The 24,610-nt window shown below is 36.9% G+C and overlaps 1 protein-coding gene across 1 annotated transcript in view; it reads right to left on the reverse strand.

The window, feature by feature from the left end:
• Window positions 1–19,902, reverse strand: part of Lim1 (LIM homeobox 1) — a 37,102-nt gene extending 17,200 nt beyond the window's left edge. The window contains exons 1-3 of the mRNA XM_066288645.1: window positions 19,563–19,902; window positions 9,983–10,178; window positions 4,783–5,006 (exon numbers count right to left, since the gene is read on the reverse strand). Coding sequence (XP_066144742.1) covers window positions 4,783–5,006; window positions 9,983–10,155 — 397 coding nt within the window. The 5' untranslated portion in view covers window positions 10,156–10,178; window positions 19,563–19,902. The remainder of the gene's footprint in view (window positions 1–4,782; window positions 5,007–9,982; window positions 10,179–19,562) is intronic.
• Window positions 19,903–24,610: the final 4,708 nt, after the last annotated feature.

A 24,610-nucleotide genomic window follows, 5' to 3' on the forward strand; every position in this document is an offset into this window, starting at 1 on the left:
TTAATGAGGAGCTAAAATGATACACCGAGGCGATATTAACATAAAAGTTAATCGTAACCGAAAGAAAATTGTACGTTTTTGAAGGCTCTCTATTGAGTCATTTAATGAACAGTTCTCATTGCGCATTGCCCATCATTCATTTGTTTGTGTCCTAACAAACGAGTGTGTTAGAATTTCTTTGCGCGACTTCTATTTCCGTTAGTGTGATTGGTTATGAATATGTGTAGGAGGTGGTGAGAAAAAGTATGTTATCTCAGCGATTCTAACTTTTCTCCATAAACTTGCTTATTTATGGGATTTGTATTGAGAAGGTCATATTTGTTCCGTCAGTTTTCAATTGAAAAAATGGCTCTTTGACCCTGCAAGTTGAAAAGAAATACCTTTCTATTTCTACCAAGTGCATGAAAATCGATTAATTATATTTTAAATTGCGAGTTTCGAAAATGAGGGCTTCCACGGCACGATCCAAACGTATTGCCAAGCAATAAATTTCTAGTGTTCATACATGCAAAAATTGTCGGAAAAGTACTTCAGACTACATGATTTCATTAAAATTCTACCAATAATAAAATTAAACATTAAAGACTAATGGGGAAACACTTGCCAACGGCCCCTTGAAACAACCCCCATGCACGATCAAGCACCCTTAGCAGTTGGCGAATCGAGTATTCGGTATGCATTCGACAGTCATCTGTTTTCGTAAGCTTTTGGCTTTATACGGGCCATCCCTTCAATGTTTGCACAGCGAAATTGAAACGGCTTACAGGGCGAGAACCTATTCGCATATAATAAGCCCTTTTGCTTTAAGGGATCAAGGGTATGATGGTATATCGGCCCTTAAATTTTTTTGAACTCATGCGGAGGGTTTTGCAATATGCACCTATAATCTTGAGGATTCAATGAATATCAGGTTTTACCTCAGAGTTTGAGGCTCCCTCTCGTTTTAACGCGGTTTCCTACGTTGCAATATTGGGATGACTGTTAGATTTTTCTGTTTTGATATGATGAAAGATGAGAGCGATATGAAATCAACACGCAAGTGAGAACAAAGCTCTTTCACGATATAAACCGAATGGCGACCTTGCAAAATTCGCCATGGAGAATAAAACGAGCAAAACCACTTTAAAGACAATAAAAACCACATGAGGATATATCATCGGTGAAAAAATACACGTCTCGCAATTTTCCAATTTTGCTTTGCACGTCGTGTTTTTTGTTTTTTTTGAAGTTTCGCAAGACAACAATGCGTTTTGCAAGTCTGCATGAGTGCGATGTTTCGGCAAACATGAAAAGAACACCCAACGAAGTAAAACAGTTTTAAAATCCCATGTTGTGCCCCGTTTCAATGGAACACGATTTCGTTTTTGAATCTATTAGTCGACACTATGTAGGTAGGATAATTATAAAGGCATTTCGCACTGGTTTAGGTGTATTGATTGTTTGAACGTTACTTTGCATATTTCCAGCCGGCTTAGTTGGTAGGGCGTTCGCGAAATATTTTTCCTTGAACAAAGGAAACAGTAGTTGAGTAGATACGCAATAACAACGCAATTCTTTGCTGCACCTGCACAATCATAGAGTAAAAATTTATATCCACCATTTCTCAAATTTACAATGATCATAAGTCGATGAGACAAAGAACATTGTCAGAATCTTACTGGGCGCTTGTATATTTAGGAACATTGGACCGAATAAAATTATCGTATCTCTTCTTCGCGAGGACTGGTCTTTTGGTATATTTCCTTTTGCGGCGTTGCCAAGTGAAATTTTTCGAAAGGCCTCGCCGACACCATCCAAGCAAAAGCAAATGACCTGGAACCCACCAATGGCAAAAAGGAAAACCATACTTCAATAATCAATTCGGAATTCAGTGAAACAAATTTCACTGTTAAACAAGCTTAGGTCTGGTTTATCAAACAATTGCTCGACCATTGCTAATTCCTGAACCAGAACTAAACGCCTCACTTCAAAGGAGCGGATATAAATTTCTTGTATTGTTACCATTTTCGCTGTAGTAGGCAGGTACCACCTTGCGAATATTATATAATTTGGGTCATATGCCCGCAATTTTTCGAGGCATAATTGACCTATCGTGTCCACTCGTCACGTTTTATGTAAACTACTTGTCGTTATTAATTATATCGCGTGTCAAAGACAACAACACCATAAGAATGATTTATTTTCGCTGTAAATTATGTGCACATTATGAATTCAAGCGATATAACACAACGCCCTTATTTATATCGGCTGACATGGGCTGTTAATAGTCCTTTACCTACTATATTGCTCGCAACAACCTGACATGGATAAAAATCTGTCTTGTTTATGTTTTAATGTTTTGCTGAATAAGAATGAATGATTTAATTTCAATTTTAAACACATAAGTCAACTGAAAACCGACTGACCTCGCCGTTGGGCTAGGATATAGGTACAGCGATATGGGCGGGTGTCCACTTGATGCATGGAATATCGGATGGATGATCTATGTACGGAATCTACGGGGTGGACCGATTTCCATCACGGAAACTTCAAGAACACATCGAGACTCGAAAAATAATATGAGTTTGCTTTAAAAATATTGTGTCTATGACACACCGTTTTTGACATACAGGACGAGAAAGTTTTTTTATTTTTTTAGAACATCTCTCAAATAAATTGCGATATTAAAACAATAAAATCTGATCAGAAACGTTCGTTTAAGATACATCTAAAAAATATAAAAAACGGTACGTTTAGAGGCAATACTTATAGAGGACATTCCTATAAATTTTTAATCCGCTATCAGTTCCTGAAGAAGGACCACCCTGTATATATTCATAAGATCTATTTTTAATCTCGAAATTTATTTAAGTCGGTCTATGCCTCGTCACTGTACAGTCTCTTTGGTCTACAACTTTTTGTAATATCTTCTATATTGTCAGTTCAAAGCTTTTGCATTAAAATCACTTCTTATCCCATCATTATAGAGGAGGAGATTCATGATTTTTAATTCCGGAAGATAATGATCTACATCAATACTTTCCAGACCATGTGAATTAGACAACCAATTTGAATTTTTCAACCTTCTACCTTCTACAGTTTCAAAGGCACGTTTTCTCTTACACTGTTTTATAGTCTCCGTAACACTATCTCTCTTTGATACAGTAGCAGTACTAGAGCACTCTACACTTACTCAACTTTTTCTCTATAAAGAACTAATACCTTACTTCATTTGTACCAATTCTCTCACTCTATCTATTTTATGGAACTAGGGTATCTTTATTCTTTTTAAAACTTGTCTCATATCATTTTTCGATTCTGTTGAAAAATTGGGCCTAACAATTCATTTGTTTCGAATCAATTTCTAACGCTCGGTTTCAATTGATACCATGAATATTACGAAAGAAGGTGTCCTACCTTAACCGAATAAATTCAGTGAGAATAATATCAAAAAAGTCTACAACTAAATAATGTTTATGCACTTATTACGTTGATGTACAATAGCGTTTTCTGGTTAGCAGTGCGTGGTTGGTCCACAATAATCCATAAAATAGTAACAAAAAAATCTCTACTAAGTTGGGTGTACAGGACGGAGACCACGAGGAAATTTATTGTGAACAGTGAAATCTAGTCGTTTTTACAGTGACTGGTTCCGGAACTACACCGTTAACAAGTTTGTTTAATGGAATATTAAGCAAAGGTTTAGCAACCGTAGGCCTACCCAATCCTCGAGCTTAAACCACCGGAAGCCCGGGCATATCCTCAACTGAGCACCCTTTTCTAAAGGCCCAGAAACAATGGATCATCAATCGTCATAGCCACCTATCGGCCCAATCGAAACACCACAGGCCTAAGCGAAGAAATTTTAATTAGTTTTCGCCCATCTTCAATACATCTCTCTTCTCTGTTTCCAGCGATAAGAAAGAGAAGGACAGTGACGGGCTCTGGGAGCCGAGCAAGACCTACCTGAGGCGCGAACAAGATGTTTGACAATAGAACATCGAGTTTCCTACTGATTCGATAATTATTTGAGGAGTAGGCGATGGCTGCATGGGGCGATCCCCGATCTTTGATTGTGATTTCGACTTATTTGCGGTGTTTTAAAGACACCATGAGCTGCCGAATGATGAGGCCTTTTGTGAGAACTTCTTTTGATCAGTCCGTAGGAGGAAAAACCCCCGTCTAAAACTTCTTGAAAGGTAAATTTCCAACAAGTTGTCGAACTCATTACATGCACCAAAGCTCCCCGGTTCAATCAGAGACACTCCATCAAAAGTATTGATTCCCCATTCCACGTTAGTTACCCCAAACATCAAACATACAGAGAAACTTCCGTGTTTCAGCCCTATACATAAAACATAACAACAGTGAATCCCCCCATCGGCACCTGCTTCGCGCTCTATGGCCCTGATCGGTGACTTTCGGCCCGCTTCGGTCCCTCGCGTGTTCCCCCGAGGGACGATCCCCAATGCGACGCGTCGAGAGTCAGACGCCGCGATGTGATGTCCGCGGCTGCGCTGATTGGCGGAAAAAGAGCGAAAAGGGCGGGGCGTCGACACGCAAGCGTTTAGACCGTTGAGAATGAGCGATGTCCCAAGGCGGAGACGGGCGAAGGTAAACGATCGGGAACGAAACGATCGATATGTTTTTATTCGCGACGGGAGCAGGCGATTTATGTATGGTCGCAAGTCACAGTGTCTGGTCTGGTTTGTGCAGTGTGCAACCAGCTGATTGTGCGATTGGTAGACACATTGAAGGTCGGTAATAACTAGGTAATCACTAATAATTTCTAGTTTTTTTTACCTTGTTGGTGAGGCAAAGTGGCCACTTTGTTCCCGCTTAGGTAGTCCTCTTTGCAGATGAATTTGTTGTCGTCTAAAACATACAGTTCTTCACCGGTCGAAAGCTGCTTCCGACACACTAAACAGGTGAAACAGTTGAGGTGAAACACTTTGTCCCTCGCTTTTCTCACGAGGTCAGAAGGCGAGATGCCTTGGCCACATCCCCCACATTTCGTACCATATCTCCTGGAAGAAGAAAACACAAATTAAAGTCGCTGTAAAAATAATATACCGACAAATAGACAGACAAAATCATTTGATTAAAAACGTACAAAGCGAGTAGCAACAATAAAGAACTATACCAAAAGAAAAAATAATTTAAATTTGTGTTGTTTTTGACTTGAAATTCACAGGGAGAACAATTTGAAAACGTCGTCGTGAAGAAATTGCCAAATTGCTTTAGAACCTAAGTAAAAGAACATCGAAAAAACCTTATAATCCGATCAAAATAAGAGAAACTTAACAAGCGATAAGTCAGTCATTCACTTGGTAACACCGCAATAAAAAAAACCTATAAAAATCTCGATAAAAATTATACAATAGTTTTTTATGTATTGTTTTACTGATGGTAGTAATATTTAGGATCCTTTCATACGTGGCCTGATTCAAGTTTTATATTGCTGAATTTAAAAATTACACCAATTTACACATTTGACCACATTTTCTATTTTATGTACAAACTCTCTTTGCCGTTTCTTATTCAAGCCATCTAAAACAACGCCAAGCACCTACAATAAAAAAATAATTAAAAAGAAGGGGTAGAAATATGCGAAAATATTCGCGACAGATTGAATATTTTATGGGCGACTCAGCGAATTTTAAGAGCATTTTGACCTTTGGGGTCAGTCATATTTTTCTTTGCTAAACCGTCGTTAGCGTGGTCCCACCGGTAGAACCACATAAGCAGAGGTCCTTTTTCTTGAGTAAATTATTAAGACTCAAATCTTTTCGCTTAAAAAATTTATTCTTTAATCATCATTCGTAATCTTCAGACGATTATCATCTCGAGGCACTACTAGAAACAAAAGAATGAAAAATGAGGATTTTCCTCCCTCGGAGAGTAATTTTTGTTTAACTTCAATGATTGTAAAGACTTTACTTTGGCCGAGGGACTTTTTTCCAGCCCCCTGAGTGCGAATTAAGGGGTACGCCGTCTAAAACGTTCGACGATTACCATAAATAAATGAAACTGTTCTCTTTTAACCACCACGGGGGGTGATATCAAGAGGTTATCCCAACGTTTGATCCCTGTCTTTATACGATTAAAAAAGGGGGTGGCTGTAATGGATTTCAGATAGGGAGCCCTCTGTTTGAACGTTTCCGTTTAGATAGCTGAAAATATGCAGATAACGTTTATTGAGAGTCAAAAGCCCCCAAAAGCAGAGGTGAGCGCACCTCGGCTTTTAGAGCCGATCGAAATAACCGATTCGTCACGTCGAGGGCCAGAACCCATTCGTTCGGGTTCCGATTTCTTTTTATGGTTAATCTGAACTGGCCCTCTAGAGTGTCTGCTCTTTTACGATCGAGAACGAGCTTGTTAACGAGGAAACATGTTTGTTCTTTGTGGTTTATATATTCGCTAAAAAAAAGAAAAATAGAGCAGTGCATTAGAAATTCTTTCATCATTGCGAAACGGTACCATTGAAATTGATCGTTAGAAGACAACCTTGTAAATGTTACTACATTACAATGACTAGACCTTTCTTAAACTCTACAGTGATAGGAACATTTCAGGTGGAAAACCTAGAAGTTAGATATAATCTAATTCGCAAGCAAACAAGTAAGCGTAAAATCCCTTCCCTATCGTTCCCTCTATGGACAATTTTGAAGAGAGGAATAAAATGTTGTGAAAATTTCTCTACAAATGACAAAAAAACAGCATTTTTTTGTTGTTAGGTCTAAATTCCTGTTCTTCCATCTAGCTGTACTTGAGTACTTTTGATAGAGAATGATTTATTAGATAGAGCTTTTGTCAGTGGTTGTTTGCATTGTAAAATAATAAAGTTTTGGCGAACGTTTTGAAGCGTAACTAAATACGGAGACATCCACGGAGACGTCCATTATTCAGAAAAATATGCACTGCACATACTACTCCATGTCTTTACCCCTGCGATATTACATCGTTTAATAAGATTAATGGCATAATTGTCATATGAACGTCATATGAAGGCAATGAAGAGGCAGGAATTCGATAATTATTTAAAACTGGTATACTCGGTTATATAGTAGGTCTATGAGCAGCTTAGAAACAAACGCTAGTATGTTCATTACCGTAGTAACAGCAGCAGTAGTGGCGAAAAAGTGGGCTGATGCCCAGCAATTAAGCTCTTAACGCACCCCTTTTGGCTCCATGTAGGCTTTCCCTTTTGGGAGGGGAGTATCCCATCTGATTGAAAAGTCGAAAGTTCTTCTCGGAGGAGAAAGAGGAAAGTCTTATACTTAAAACGCGCTCCTCTGTTAGTATCCACTGTTATTCGAAGTGGCGGTGAAAAACCAATAGAAAATCTTCAATCATTTTTATATTAATAATAATCATCCATATTTAGAACTTCTTCATATCTGTTGCCACTCGTATTTCCGCAACAGTCATAAAATAATCTCTTTTTTAGATTATAAACTTAAAATTGCCCTGTAAACGTACCCCAAAAGCGACAACATCGGTTAAACCCCATCTTGGAGTTTAGGGTAGGTTGTAAAATGCACATTTTTGTTGGTTTGAAGATAAACTTCAAACTGTCGTTTAAACTGAACTTGTAAAAGATGCCCTTAGAATGCTACGACCTGAAAGTAGTCTCGCCAGGTCCCCAATGCTCTGCCGACTCCTCCTTGATAGGCTTGGTAGTGTACGGTTCAGACAAAATACCCTTGGCTTATCTACGTCTCGTTTAATGTATCCAGTTTGGATGTGTCCTGTTTCATGACCCTGAATTAAGTTCGTAAGAGATGTAACTTGCTAACCCCTAGACATGGTTCAAGTTCGTCAAAGCGTGGGAACTCCGCCTGACTAACTCATGAGATTTGAGGCTCCACCTCTTTTTTACTGACTTGCGCAGTTGTCATCTTTCAACTTTTGTTATATACTGTAGCGTACGTTTTTTACCATACAACTTTTCCAAGGTACTGTTCTTTCAGTGGTCAACCCTAATCTCTTACCCTCTGGACTAAATTCGCTCACCGACCATTTGATAATTCGATAGTTGTCAATTTCCGGTTACCCTTAAGAAGTACTCTTATTCAGATCGTTTTTTTGATTATATTTCATCTAAATGAATTTATTTTTAGAGAATTTTTAAATCTTAAAATGGGATCCGTAATTTTTAACTTATTTTGTGGCACATTAGTCGAAGAGCAAGATAGCGATGGTCATCTGACAACAGATCTAAAATCATTTACAAATCATCAGATTAGCAATAATTGGATGCAGTCATGCGAAGGTGGAAATGACAATTTAAATCTTTATTTCCATAACAAGCGAAGAATCTCTTAACGTACGGGCGTGAAATATAATATAACGCGGAACAACTAAATTTTGAAAATGTGTTTACGTTGTTGAGTTTGTTAATTGATAATAACTTGAATTGACCGGTAGCTCAAAAAGGGTGTAGGGCAGCCCACTCTTGAAATTTTGTGCTATACCGAAAAAGATTTCCTAATCGTATTTTTTTAAACAGTCAACTATTCGTCCATGTTGAATGGAGAAGTCGCACGAAATGGGAAGTGCCATTTAGGCAGTATTAAAAATGAACCTGAAGAATAGTCTCGCAATTTAATATCCCACCGTTCATGGATCATCGAATTATGGGACTTAATTTGCTGCTATATCTATATCATTTTCAAAGAGTTCAAGAACTACTAGATTTAGGGTCTTTAGCAAGATTGATTTTCTGTAATTTTCTCCTAGATCACCACATTGATTCTTATAGGACTTTTTCCATGGATGAAGCTTGCCTCACACGGACAGTGATTACAAATCTGCACAACTCTCATCGATATTTGGATTACATCCACGTGCTACAATAAGCCATCATTACTAAAGGGAGTTTACAATAAACGTCTCGACAGCTATTGTTGGGAGACATTTTGTTATACATATGTGGTTATATTGGAAGATTTGCTTTTACGATGCGTTTATTAACCTTCTCATGTTGATCTGTATAGCAGCTCTCAATACTGGCCCCCGCGAGCGCCAGACTTAAATAAGTGAGCCTTTTTTTCTGTGGTAGAAGGTGAAAGAATGTGCATGAAACAAAATAATATCGTAAGACAGAACCTCTAAGTGCAACAAAAAGAACGAAAAAACTATTCTTCAAAACCAAGTAGTGCATTGAAATAGCAAATAATATTAATTTTGCGGTTGAACAGAAAAAAGTTAGATTAACAATAAACAAGTAAAAAACCAACGGATTACCTCGACTAATTATCGCGTGTACCCGCTTCTAACCTTGTTATAAGAACCCATTCATACTTGACCCATTTGCAGGATAATAGCTCGCAAAAAGTACCACAATCAAAAAGAAAGAAAAAAAACTGAATCAAAGCGGTTTCTTAACATTGGTACGAGTTTCGCTATATGTTACATATTAGATAGCAAAAAAGACCTTATTGGCTGTCGCAACCATGGGTGTGCCAAATTCGAGTATTAAATGATAACAAGCAATTTGCTCTCAGCATTCGAAACTCAGTTAAGCATCGCTAATGGAGGTGTTAATTTCCATTTAAACCTCATATCATAAACTAGACCGTTATCAACCAAAAGTAAAGAAAAAATCACCATAAAGTTGTCCAAACTGTCAAATCCCTAATCACATATCAAACAAGTTTACGGCATTTTTTCCGGGTCCCTGTTAAATTTAATTAACTGAAATTAGATATTATTGAAGTAACCGATTAAAGTTTATCGGAGTAACCAGCGTGGTACGCACAGTACCTTTTAATACGGTGGTTTTGATTATTTATTACATAATTAATATGTTTACCGACACGTTAAATGTTATTATTAATAACAAATAATCAGCTCGTTAATGTTTGTTTTCGGCCGTGATTTTTTCTTTTTCGTTTGCAGTGATAACTCAAACAAAAACAGTTCATGTAAAGGGGGTTCAGATTAGCCTTTGGACTCCTTTTTGTGATAGTAATGAAGCGGTAAGAAATATAGGACTTACCTAAAAAAGTCAGTGCGACAAAATAATTTTCCCTCTCTGCTGAAGCACTTATCGGTGAGAGGGCCGCGACAGTCGTAACACCGGACACATTCCGCGTGCCAGGTCCGTTCCAGGACATTCAGCAGGAATTTGTCCAGGATCGGCTTGTCGCAGCCCGCGCAGGCGATCAGCATTCCTGCTGCTGGCTCGCACCTCCCTAAAAATGCAAATAAAAACCATTAAATAGGCATACGATATTTCTAGGAATTCGTATATTTTCATACTAAGAACCTGAGGCATGAGTTTCTCTGAACTATTCAGACGTTCAACAAAATAATACGAAGATTAAAAATTTTAAGCATTGCAACTAAAGCTAGACAGCGCATTGTCGCCTTGCACCGAAATGACAAAAACCAGAGATTATCTGCTAAGATTAACACAGCATGTATCAAGAGAACAGAAAGGAAGAGATAAAGGGATGACTTTCTGCCTTCTGTGTATTATAAATACCGCTCCTCTTTTCTATTTTTCCGAGAGCTGAACCCTTTTATGAACTTCTTTTTTTTCTCTATTGTAGGTCTGCCGTTCTATAAGATGCCTCCAGCTCTCCTATAGAGATATTATGACTGGACAGACTTAGAATCCTTCTATGAATTTTCATCATACGTACTTATTCAAAATGTTCTAATTTTTGAAAACTTCTCTTTATTTTTTCAATAGCTATCTAAATTCCATATTACAATACCTATTTAGGAAATCAGTTAGGAAATACATAATTACATGTCACGAGGAACAAGTACGGGACCAGTGAAACGACTGATTCTGGAAAGAGTGTGCATATTGTCCAACATCGGTCCAGAAATACGAAAATTCTACGTAGAAAAGAAGTTAACGTAGAATAACAGACTTATTTTTCTTGTGAGTTATTGGTGTGTTACCTATGGCCTGCAGTATTGATAGAACGCAAGAACTTAAGACGTCTATGGATAGAACTTGATAAAGTAAGGAATGATGTATCTATGGTGGTATGATGAAATTTAGATTAATCAACATTGTAGGTATCAATGATCAAATTTGGAATTGAATCCTAAACGCAGACTTAAAAAGCGTTCATTTTAAGGGCTGGAGCAGACGCGATCAGAAACTGACGCCCTTTAAAGGTTACTGGAGTACTCTGATATCGAATTGAAAAAGCCAAACCCGGTTCGAGCTAGTTTAAATTAGGAGAGATTGAAAAATAAGTCAGTACTGAGAAAATGTTGCTTATATACAGTGGCCTTCTTACAAGTAGGATAGGCTGAGGTTTTGGGAAGAATACAGAGTTGCTCAAATAATATGGGGCATATTTCTTGGAGGCACATAATATTTCCTTTTCACAGATAAAATTGTGAAATACCTCCAATCCTAAAATGAAAGAAAATTAGAACAGAGTTCCGCACACTTTTTAATTCAGTTATAAACGCATAATTTCTCTATCATGATCGTTGGAATATAATTATGGACGGGGCCAAGATCCGAAGATCGCTAAACAAGAAATAAAGGACTTTGTCCCCGAGGATCAATGGTAGGAGTGTGATTTCCCTCGAACTTCTTCTATTGGTAGGTTCCCACTAAGGCTCTAGATGTGTCAAGTGTTTCTGAAAAATCGTGCCGTAACACCAAACCCAAAGCTTCGGTAATCTGGGGGTTGATCCTGCTTTGTGTGAGTGAATCTGAGGGAGTTAGAGACTGGTAGAACTTCGAATTGAATTAGAAATTAGGTAAATCCCCTATAAATTAATTAAATAAAATAGACGTTGGGTTGACATACATTTTCCACATTTATCCGTGGTGCTTGCAATAAAACTACCGGTTAGCCCGGCTTTTCCATAAGGAAAACTCAACTAGTTCCGTGAATTTGGTAATGAAACGCCTCGATGAATTCGTATATTCTGAGTAAATTTCCTGAAAATCATGTCGAACGTTTCAAGTTCTTACTAGCAGCATGACATCACTTTCAACCGGCTTAGAAGTAATGCACTTGGTGTTATGCACGTTTTACGACTCATTAAGTTCCTTGCTTTATAGACATTTTCAACAAATACAGACACCACATTCAAATAAATATGGGTCATAAAAAATAACCTTCCGCATAAGGTCATGTTGTGTGGACTAACTATTCTACTGGTGGCGCTAACACGCAGAGCCGTATTTAACACTTTTGTGTTTTAATTAATTCATTATACGCAAGAATGATGGTGCCGATAACAAATGGCTGATCAAATCGATAAAAGGACACCACAGATCGTTGACAGAGGGATTGATTGTTTTTGCGTTTGTCAATGGCAATGATCATGATATTTGTGTCAATGGTGTAAAATTGATTGTAGGATTTATTGGTCTAGCCCATCCTTTATTGGATTTATACTTAGCAAGGTTGGTCAATTTACGGTTCAGCAATCACTCAATGTTAGAAAGATTTTAAACAAAAGAAAATTGTATGAACTATAAACAGGAAGGTTGTGAAGTGACGATTGTGGATTGAAATAGTTGAAATCCTTAAATGTGCGCACACACTTTGAGAGAGGTGTTGCATGATATGGCTGTAAATAAAATTGACGTTTATTATAAACAACTTTTCCCATAAATTAGTTGTTTTATGGTGGCATTAAAAGATTTTAGAACGTGCGAATGAAAAGTTTGTAATGGGGATGTTGGTGTCGGCGTATCGGCTACGGTAGCCAAAAATATTATTGTCCCACTTTGTTCAGGTTTTGTGTATTTTTCCCTGCTGAAGTGAATTCAGCTTAAAAGCGTGAATTTTGTAGATTTTCACTCGGTCAATCTATCTACGAAGAGACGTAAGTGTTCAAAGAGCGTTTGCCAGCTTGCGGACACATTTACAAGCTCGAGCAGCAATAAGAACCCTGAGACACAATCAGGTCGAAAATCATTATATTTGCAAGTATTTTAAAAGAGACTCGACCATAGAAAACCTAAAACAGTATTAGAAAAATCATTTTCAAAATTCATCAAAAAAGCTTGTGAATCTCTCTCTTCCTCGTCTGACTCATTACTCAAGAGTTTGTGCTTTATGTAATTGGCCGTTTGAGCCAATTTCAAGGAATAAGGTTTGAACGGTACGGATTGAAAGACACACTTCAACACGGGTTTATACATATTTCACGTTTGCCTTACTTGAAACAAAGAGCTAAAATTAATCTGCTTGCAACTCTAACATGGACTATTCTGGTGAAAATATTAATTAACAAACAGCTGTTCCTTTATCACATAATTTTTTTATCACGTAACGTGGAGAGAGAACCTACAACTTGCCGAACTTGTTTCAATGAAAAGTTTTCGGTAACATGCAATGGACACCTGAACGCTGAGCAGTTGAATTTATTGCGTATCTTGAGAGTACAAGAATTTTTAATGTTCTTCAATGTATTTAATAATGTATGATGCGATTTATGCTTTAAAAGATGAAATCCTGAAGGTGCGAGGGGACAGAATTTCCAGAAATTCTCAACGACAGATATGATGGGGTCTTCAGTAAAAGTTAAATTGATGGTGTATGGGGTCCAAGTTGGCGCTTCAAAATGGTCAGAGTAAATTGAAATTTTATGCAAATCTTAAGCTCAACTACTTTCTCCTTCTTCTAAAGTAAATAATGTAAAACCTTACATCAGTACTGTATGAAATATAATACCGAACATAGTACCAAATAATTTAGATCGTAGGATTTCGCGTGTGTTGTGGCGGTATGCGTGGGAGTTGATTCCCAGATCGAAATCCATCTTTAAATTGGAAGTGTCGAAAGGAAATGAAAACATAAATCTGAACATTGAGAAATTTTGAAAGTTTAATCTTCAACTCTTCGACTTGACGAAGTAAAAAATGATGGACTGACGGATACAAGTGGAAACGGACTAAACTTTTTGAAGCAACTTACTGCTTTTAAAACAAAGAACTTACTTTGGTTTTTCCAGAGGTTTAAATTTCTTTCAGGTTTGTTACTTATACCTTTAAATTCAATAAAAAAATTAAATCAAAATTAACATTAGTAAAAATCAAGGACATTCGCTGAAAAGTCATGAAGAAAACATTAAACTTTCAATTCGCCCTACAGTCGCGATTTAAATGCATTTACTTGATGTTAACTAAAAAACTACTTGCCGATTTCAATATTCAAAAAAGTAGTCATTTTTCTTTGTCTACTAGGTACCAGAAACTTATGATCGATAACTATATAGATATTCTTCGTCGATGTTAACGCCGGTCCTAACCTAGACTAATCTGAACTACCCCCATGGATATTGATATCAGTATCGTATTGAATGCCGTTCTTAAGATCCTTGAAGAGGAGATATCAACAGGCGCATACAAGAGAAACGTCTCGAAAAACCAGCGATAGGAACTTAAGTGTGTCTCAGAGAAAATTGAAGATGACAAATTTGAAAATGAACAACGTGAAATGATGCCTTAATCGGTGCAATTCTCTTCATTAGGGTAGAGCAGATTCATTTGCAGAAGTCGCCCATGGCCGCTCGTTATTAAGTTACAGAAAAGATTAATAGAGACGGTTTGGTACAGGTTAGTTTAAATCGGAAAATGGTTGCGTTAGTGGTCTAGTCTGAGATTGATATCTGAACTAAAATATCAACAGGCGCTTAGATCACCAACTCCTGGCGAGCAATTCGAAAGAGGTAGACTCAAGCAACGAATTATTTAATTCAGCGGTTCTCTCTAAGTTCTAAGGGATGATCACAACTAATCGTCCTCCAATTCTTCCCCATTCTCGTATCTTTTGGATCAGAACAAACCCAACAATAATAAGAACACAATCTCTCGAATCTATCCAAAACAAAGCAGCCTCAGCTGACAAATAATAATTATACCACAAACATAGTTATTATAGGTGTGGAACACGATATTTTTAAGTAAACAGTGGCGTGTTGGAATCAGAGAAACAAGATAACGAGATAATTTGGAGACACGCGATACTGATGGCATATGTTTGTTTCCGTCACTCTAATTCGATCGCTCTAAAACGCTAAAAAGTCTTTGTGAATTTATGCAAAACTTCTTCGAAAGCTTCTGAATACAACTGTAATTCAACTCTCCAAGAAATTTTTGTGGTGTGTCTAATAATATTTTTTTACGAACAGACCCTTCAGCTTAGCACAAATTCTTGGTAAATCTAAATGCAAACAATTACGAGCAATTTAAGACAAAACCTCGAGACGTTTCAAGCCCACAAGCCAGGCATCTTCACTTTTCAACTTTTCAAACTGTGACAGCTCGAGTGACGTCCCTATGAGATGCCATCACGTGAAGAGCGTTTTTCTTTTGCCGCAGCATCTTGCAGTTGAAATCTGCAGGACCGGATTTTTGTTTGCTTAATTTGATTCGGGAGGCATTTTTGAACTCCCAATGTTCCACAACCGATTACGACAATGTCTTCGTCACAAGTCTCAATGCGAAACTTTGGGTTAGTGTTGCTGACCTTTAGAGCTGGACACCTTTTGGGAGGCGCCAATTCCAGCCCTGTGTATCGGGTCTCGGTATAACCTGAATACATAAATAAATGGGCACTAATCCGTTTTATTCTTTTGTAACTTATACAGCTTATTTAAATAATATGTCAGACTTGTTCTTTCGTTGTCTACAACTCATTATGCTTTGGAGTTATTTACATAAACATCACTGTAGTCCATAGCGTATGCGCTTGATACCGCTTTTGACGTGACCACAGGGTAGGTCGGAAAGTTCTATTTTCTAGTGTTTTTTAAACAGTTTTCAAACTAACCTAAACTAATCTGAATTTCCTTCATTTCTGCTTTCACGTTGTAGAGGATGAGTCTAAATCGCCTCTGCAAAACATTCAGAGAGCTGACTTCAAAACAAAATTATTTCTCCAAACTTGCCTTAGAATAAAAATTATTTAACCGTTCAAAGAGAATGTTTACAGCTGAAATAGAACTGTTTTTTAAATTTTAATTCCAAACACGTATGTCAAAAATATGTCAAAAACGGTGGCCCGTGGAGGCTCATTATGCTTCTGGTATACATTTTTCGCACATCACAAGTCATAACAAGATTTTTAACAATTCATTTAAAGACATTCTATATATATTTAAATACATTTTCCAATTAACTATAATTTTGCATAATCGGTTTTTATAGCTCTATGCAATCAAAATCCGACTTTAACACATGAACTACTTAAGGTTTACATTCTTCGAAATTTTGAATTTTTGAATGACTTGTGTGCTTATGATCATCGTCATTTCGGACACCTTCCGTTTTACCAATCTTGTAGGATATTTTTGTAGCTGCGATATGGGTAGGTATTAGTTCACTTCAGTAAATTAGTTTCGATTCGATCCTCTAAGATCAAAATGAACATACAGATAGACCGGATCCAGATCTGATTCAGCATCTTCAATTTTTTTCATAATATGTGGAAGATCTATCAAACATCGTGTCCGATTTCAAGTATATTCTAATTTAACATGTTCAGTATTCCATTATTACTTCCATACTTCTTTATTGTAATTCTTGGGGTTAATATAATAGGTGCCACGAAAATTATCGATAATTTTTGGGAAGTTTGCACGAATGCAAATTACGTTGAAAGAGAGCCCAAGTTCTGACAGCGCATGAGTACCTTTTTCAGTTTAAGCTGCATGCGTGTAAAGCTGTCTCGATTATATGTTCTTTATGATTACACGAATTGCATTCAAGAAGAGAACCTCATGACTCATATTCTCCAAGAGTATTACTGCAGAATTAAACATTTTCAGTTTGTAATGATGTAAGCTGGGGCGACCAGAGAAATTATCGCTATAATTGCACTAGTGCAAATTACCGCCACCGTAATTTTCCACTGATTGGTTCAGTATAACAATGAGAAACCAGTATTGTAAGTTATCGCATGCAGACAGATCTCATTAGCCGATGTCCCAGATTTTGCATAATCAATTTTCTCATATTACAAGAATGTTCTATTTGTATTGCTTAGATAAAAAAATAGTTCATCTGTGAACACATAAATACACAAATTAGTTTATCGATTCAAATCAACATAATTTTTCGGTGTTTTAAAGGGTTTTTTAATAATAATTGTAGCCCCATTGTAGTCACACTATTACTAAACATTGACATGCCTTTATGTAAAGCCGGTATTGCAGCGACAATTTCTTCATTAATTAATTCAACAATTAATTAATCGATTTCTTCATGAACCTGCTAGTTTTACTATGAGCTCGCGGTTCGTGGACTGGGACGTTGAAATTCTGATTCATTACCAGTTTCACCGACAACCCTTTAAAAATAAATGTCGTCGTCATTCTCTTAATCCTTTATCATTTATGAATTGCAATTCCTAAATTCATAAAATAAATTCACGTAAACTAGAGCAGACCTTAATTTGTGGATAACTCGGCGAATTTCTTGGTCAATTCATTCACGGCAAAATTGTTAGTGTTAAACGGGTTATACGTGAATTAATTCACGAAGCGACTTCGCGAAGAAATTCATGAATACATAGTGGGTTTAATACCGACTTTAAATATGATTTAACATCTTAACTATACTTCGCTAGACCAATTTTATGATTTTTACGATGCTCTTGTCGTCACCTGTGACAGTATACATAATAGTCCAAGTTAGTGTAAATTAGTAGCCGGTTCCTCCTGTAAATCTAATTTTTTGGAAGTCTACGAAGTTCAAATTTTGGACGATTCATCTAGTTGTTATGGTACATCGTATAACTTTAATTTATTATTTTTTAAAGCTTCACATTTAAGAAATTTTCAATACCGTTCATAATATTTATTTGCCCGTATAATCTTCAAATTACTTCAGACTCCAAGTCAGTTTTCCCGGAGATTCCATTTTTACAAGGTTGTGCAACAAATGAGAATTATTTGAAATTTTCTTCTGAAATCTCAGACGACTAAGTCTAGTTATTTTAACATTGATAACATACAGACGTTCGAAAATTTCCCAGTTAACTCTAAACATTGCTTAAATGATTATCATACACTTCAATTTAAAATAATTAGAACAACTCCTGGCCTAAATCAATTCGAAAATCGACTTAATTTTCTTATCGATGATTATAAGAATATGTACTTATTTAGGCAACAAGTTTATTAATAAAGACCATTAACAATTCAAAGAGTGAAGCGCATGGACGAACCGAATATCGTGGTTCTCGAAAAAAGTTTAAATTTGCATTCCAATGCGAAAGAAATTTGGCATTGACGTGTGAATGCAACCTGTAATTCATGGGAGTATTGATGGAACTATACTAGTTGTCTATAACAGTGACAGATCCATGATAAATCCAGAAAAACAGATAACAAAAACGAATAGTTTATAGCGCATCTTTGTCTGCTGCGTAAGTGAAATATTAACGATCGATATATCATGCATTAAATCATTGTATTAATGGTCAGTCCAGGGAAATTAGTTTATTTCCTTTGCAAAGAAAATTTTTGTAACATTATATAATTAAAAAAATATAGAAATCAGGACTGTTTAAAGGTATTAAACTATCAAAGACATTTTTTGTCCACATTTTTCTTCAATTCCGGCTTTTTAGATTTGTAACGGTAAAAACAAGTTTTCATGTTATTTCTATTTTTTTAAAGTTTCCTTAATGGTGTGCAAGTCATTATACATAAAGCAATAATTTGTTTACAGTTATTTTTAGAGAATTTCAGTAATTTTTGTTTTTGTAACTTTCGTTCTTGCGCACTCGAAGAACGAAATTGATGACCGTGAGCGGCGAGAAAAGTAGATACTTTTACTGTTGTGGTACCACGGTACAGTGTAAAATAGCTTTGTGGGGTTGATATTACCATTAATATGTAAAAGGACAAAGTAAAGAGGTAGACACTGACCGTCACCCCTCTTGGTATAGTAAACTCCGAATGTGCCATAATGATTAAGGTTTTAATGAGCAGTTTATCAAATAAAAACCAATCAATCCTCTTGATTTCAAAAATTAAGGAGGGTTGAGCCCAGAACTAAGTGTGTCATTTGATGTTTAGTTTCATTTTATGTATTTCATTTGATAGCTATGACCCTTAACTGTTTTGCAACTTTATGTATTTAATTCCTTATTTGAATGTTTTAGCCGCTTGGTTTTTGTTGATTTTCCACTGTTACTTAACCGCATAAGTGACTACCTGAGTAAAGAAAAAGTATGGAGTCTAACTGACATTCTGTGTTTGTTGTTCTTCTACTACTTATGATCTCTTTAATTGATGTTCAGGTTAGTCACGTTGTTCACCTATTCTGTTATCCATTTTAATATTCATATTGTTAATATCTTTAATTTTGTCTTGTTGCTATTTATAATCAGTTTTTCACCCTTAAAGAAGGTATGTTTTCTGTTTGTTGTATGTTTGATATGTTACAATCTTAATTCACTACTATAATTGGTCAGTTGCGGAGCTGCTTATCAGGATGGCTGCCCGTGTAAGAGTTGATTGTGTACGTCTATTCAAAGATTTTAACTTTCTACAAATGCTGACGCATGTAAACATAATTGTACTTAATGAACTTATGGTAAATATGCACATTACATAATGAGAATAAAACGAACCTATATTGTGCGTCGAATGCTGCAAACTGGGAAAATTGGGCCCGATCGGCACATGGGCCAGGCCGGCCCTTAAGGTAAAAGTCCCCACGGGTGCAATGGCGGGTCCCTCTAGGTACGCCGCCAGGGTGCTCGAATTAAGTACTCTCCGAATTCGCGCACACACCACCAATTTTCTTTCCACTATCCGTAATACCCCTCAAACGAATCTATCCTTGCACTATTTGCACGCGACGCGTTCGATGCGCAACGCACGTCAAAGTTTTGACAGATCTAACTGGAAAATGTGACGTCGGCACCCGTATTAACACCGCCAAGTGTTAAGAGCGACTGGTTCGCTTTGTATTTCGTGCTGTCTACCCCTACTCGGCATCGATTTTCGGCCCCCACTCTCGCACCGAGCCAATGGCATAGTTTTTCCACACCCCTTCGCGCAGACCCCTCCCACACCTGGCAGCCATGAGGTTGTGATCTTTATCGAAAAGGCTTCGGCCGATGTTCTTATGTTCTGTGGCACCAAAGTTGGCATTAGCCTACCAGATTTTTTAGTGGTTGGCTTGTGGTCTCACGCCTTGCCACTGCCTTTTTTTTCGGCACGAACTGTAGGTGTGAAGATCGCCGTTTCGAGTGGGGCGGACTACTCTTTATAAACGCACTATTGCACTTTTTTTAGCCGCCTATGCTTTTGATTTAAAAACCTTAAGAATTACGTTCACGCGTTCATTAACAACTTTTTGAATTCATTATCACTCGGGAGCAATTTGCATCCCGGAGTTCCCATGATCGTGTAATGACGTCTTCAGTAGTTGTTAGGTGGATGGACACCATGGCGAAAGAACAATATGCTCTATAGCAGTAAAAGGTACAAAAACAATCGGGCATCGGTCGTAAAACCAGAACCGTGGCTAAGTTGGACGTATTGATGATGTTGCGTATACCTGCAGAACGACGTCGGCCGCCTCTGTGCCTTTTTGCGCCGTATATATTAAAACATAAAATTAATGACACGTGACCAATTCGTAATGGCCAAGTCCCGCGCACCACGTCATTAGTAAAAACGTTTTACGGTTTGCCGGGTTTTCGAAAAGATATTGTGTGACTGTGATGTGGGACGCAGTCAAAATCAGCTAATGCTCCGAAGAGCAACAAATCGCCGATCAAATCGAGATTTGAGGAGTCTTTGTCTGAGGCGCAGGAATTAAGTCATTTTATAACACTTTATACAGCAGGTGTGCATTTGGTGTTCTGTCAGGATCTTCTGTTCTTATCATCTAGGAACTGGTCTGACGGTCGGAAAGAAAAAATTCAAGGGGTATTAGATCAGGAGATCTTGTCGCCTACTCCATTGAATTCCTTCTTCCAACTTATTGACTGGAAAAGCGTCTTTGAGAAATTATCGTTCAGCTAAATCCTAACGCTGTGGTTTTGTTGAAATTGTTGTCATTCAATCACTCATTCAATTTTTAATTCTTTCAATGAAAAAAACTTTTAGCAAATGAGAAGTTTTATTGCCTCACTTGTTTTTACGCGCCTTCTGGAAAATTAGCATTTTATTCGATTTATGTAGGTTTGTGCCTACTCACTTACGAATTCCTACATGTTCCTATTAATCATCGTTTCAATAGTAATTGCACTTAAAAAAATTATTCGTTTGACAAACACAGCACTATGCGTATCGTAATTGATAGTATTGCGGCAATGGGTATGTGTGTTTCAATTAAGAAACTTCGGCAACGGCGTGCCAAACTGTCTGGTAATGTAAGTTTGAAAAATTAATTTAAACGGAAGTGGAGGTGGTGTGATACATCACTTGGAAGGCCTTCTACTGTGGATTGTAATGTAAAAAATAGATCTCTTAGTGGAACAAAAAAGACATGGGGAAGTTATATTCCTGTTTTTTCTTGAGGGTGTAATATGATTTCAATATTTTGGTAAAAAAAAGAATTTACCCGTTCAACTCCACCAGCTAAAGATAAATTTTAGGGGTCCCTCTGCTTTTGTCCTGAAGGCCCCCTACATGTTCTTAAGATTCTCGTTAACTTTTACCTAAAGTGATCTGAGGCTATCACTAACGTTCTTTATGTAGTCCTATTTGGCATGTGTCTAAACTAGTCTTGTAGCACTTTCCAAGTTAGGTAGTAGGGTGATAACGATAGGACTCGATGGCCACGTCCTTTTTAACTTTTTATGCAATGCTTTTGTGTTATACTGAATAGAGCCAGCGTAACATTTCTTCCATTAACACTTGTATTATGTTTTTTTCTTTCGTTGTGTACACATCATTGATATTCTTCTTCTAGAGTCGAATTGAGTCCAGCAGATCGCCCGACCAAGCGAATACACGCATTGTACGCGTAATGAGTGGATAGTCAATAATATAGGGATACATAGGACAGGGTCGCACTAAGGTTTATTTAGTTATTTAATGAGTTCGTTTAATGATCGAGGGAGTTAAAATCACAATGGTGTAAGTTAGTTTATAGTCTTGACAGGAACGTTAAAATAAAAATTATAATAAAAAAATCGTTAGAAGAAAGCAGGTGCAAAGTACGATAGAGGTCAATACGCACCTGACCTTTTATTTTATCTGGTAGGCGGAGCACTTTTATGACTGTCATACCAATGGGGCGCGTTACACGTGACTATCACACGAACATAAGTGTTTGGACGGGCGATAGCATGGGTTGAATTAGGTTTTAGGTACTTTCTTTGAAGAACAATTTTTTGAGGTTAGGAATTTCAGCGATTATTTCTTTAACAAGCCTAAAAATTGATATCTGGCCACTGGGTCCGGATCTGTTAGGTCCATTTTCGAAAATGTATTAGATTAAGAATCATTTTCCGCTTGGAAATGTAAAGAGTCTGCAAATCCATTTGCCATTCCAGAGGTTTCCTAGAACCTAAAATATTCTTCTCTCTCCGTTTCGCAGCGGACCGATAAGCTCAACGCGTTTCTGTTACGTGTATTTTTACAATGCTGTTTTAACCACAATCTGAGGAAGGCAACATCAAGTTAGTTTGTCGCTGATAAATTCATACCTCCGCTTAATTAAATGGAAGGTTACGGTAGCAATTTGTTTTCCAACTCGACCATAAACTGCTTTCTAACTTAGAAGAGTTTCTCTGACCTCGGCCATGTAAAACTGAAAATGACGTTTTACACCTCAACTAAATTTGAGTAGTAACCATAAAATTCGCCAAGCTTCGTTAGGATCCAGTGGTATACAGGGTGTTTCCTGAAATAGTGCCATAAGTTTAACTAGAGCACGCGTGAAGAATCCGGCTACGTCATACCATTTCCATTCAACGGGTGTAGTTAGACGATGACGTAACGACGTTGGGATTGTGCATATGATCCAAAAATAGGACACAAATTTCATATCTGTGGCCTCTGTAACATTAAAATTATTGCACAGGCGCATCGCGAGGACGTCAGATTGTCTAATAATTCTAATAAATAATAAAAAATTGATCATCACGATATACGGTATATTTTTTAAAGGTTTTCTTACTTCCACAGTGAAGGAGGGGGAGGGGGGCGTTACTTTTTTATTCCAACTGAAAATAGCCCTACAAGTTCCTTACTCTTCAGCAATTTACTCTTTCTATTATATTTGGTTCAAAAAGGAATGGATGGAAATTGGCATCGACGCAAAATTTGAAGTTAAAAAAAAAATGTTCAAAACTTGTCAAAATCAACCAGCTCCTCAAGGAAAATATAAAAAAAAATAAAAATAATAAAGTAGTCAGAAATTTTGGATACGGTAACGAAGCAACTCGATGCGAACCCTGATATAAAATTATATATAAATAAAAAACATACAAATTCAATAAAGCGATAGGCGTTCCTTTATTCAACTGCTGCATTTAATATTACACGTATATCTGCACTAACGGGTGCTTTTGGAGGTGGATAAAAGTAACTAAATCAGTGAGACTAATAAACGAACAGAGCCGACCATCAACGTTAACATATGGCTGTAAAAACACATATATTCGATGATTCAATATTTTCTGGAGTGCGTCACTATTTAACCTAATTCTCCACAGTATCGAAAAAGCAGCAAATTTAAAAAGGTACATTTTTTGGGTACAGAATTATTTTGTGGAAAATCTTGGATAATGGCAAATTTTCAGCGCTTCACACTTTCGGATGGGTATTCATTAACGCCTTGGGAGCGCCTGAGCTTCGGGAGGATTTATAATGTGTGTATAGTTAAATCAATAAGTTCAGAAGGAAGAAGATTCAGGAATATTTAGTTTAATAAACCTATAATTCTGTGAAATACCCATTTAGTCTAATATACCCGTTAATCTGTGAAACCCCTCAAGCACCTCAGGATTTGATGGTATGTAGGAAGTGTTCGTTCAAAAATTTGAAAACACAAGCCCTTTTGAAGATTATGTAAGAGAGTAGTTTGAAATAGAACATGATATGGCATCGTGAAACCCTTCATCCAGTATTGAAGATCTTAGTCAAATTAATATTTGAACATTTAGTTTTTTTCCACTTTTTACAGCTATTTTTGATGACCTTTTCTTAGTTCTCTCCGCTATTTGGTCTCTAATTCGTTCATAATTGTGATTTTGAAATTTGTGTAGTATACGGAATAGCCCACGATTTGTTGTCGATACTCATTAATAAATAGCACCATTTAGTTAATTTCTATTTAAATTGTGAGCTCAACAACAAATATCGGAAAGATAACAGAGAGACTGATATAACTACAGGAAAAATGGAAAAACAACTCTTACAACTGGATAGTACTGGATCCTCTCTGCATAATCAAAGTTTCCAAACATTCCCACTTCCGATTCCCCAACACAACTCTATTCGAACTTTTTCAACAATAAGCTAAACAGTCCAATTTATTGTGTATAAATGTACTTTTGAAATACCTCCAAGGGCAGAAAGACCTAAAGGTCGATGATCCGCCTCTACCCGTAGAAGTAAAGATTCAAATGAATAAACAGTGAACTAAAGATACAGGCAGCCAACAGGTAGTCCTGTTAATTAAATAATCCTCTTACATCCACAACTTTTTGCTCTA

The sequence above is a fragment of the Euwallacea fornicatus genome, chromosome 12 (assembly GCF_040115645.1).
Source record: "Euwallacea fornicatus isolate EFF26 chromosome 12, ASM4011564v1, whole genome shotgun sequence".
Taxonomy (NCBI): Eukaryota; Metazoa; Arthropoda; class Insecta; order Coleoptera; family Curculionidae; genus Euwallacea; species Euwallacea fornicatus.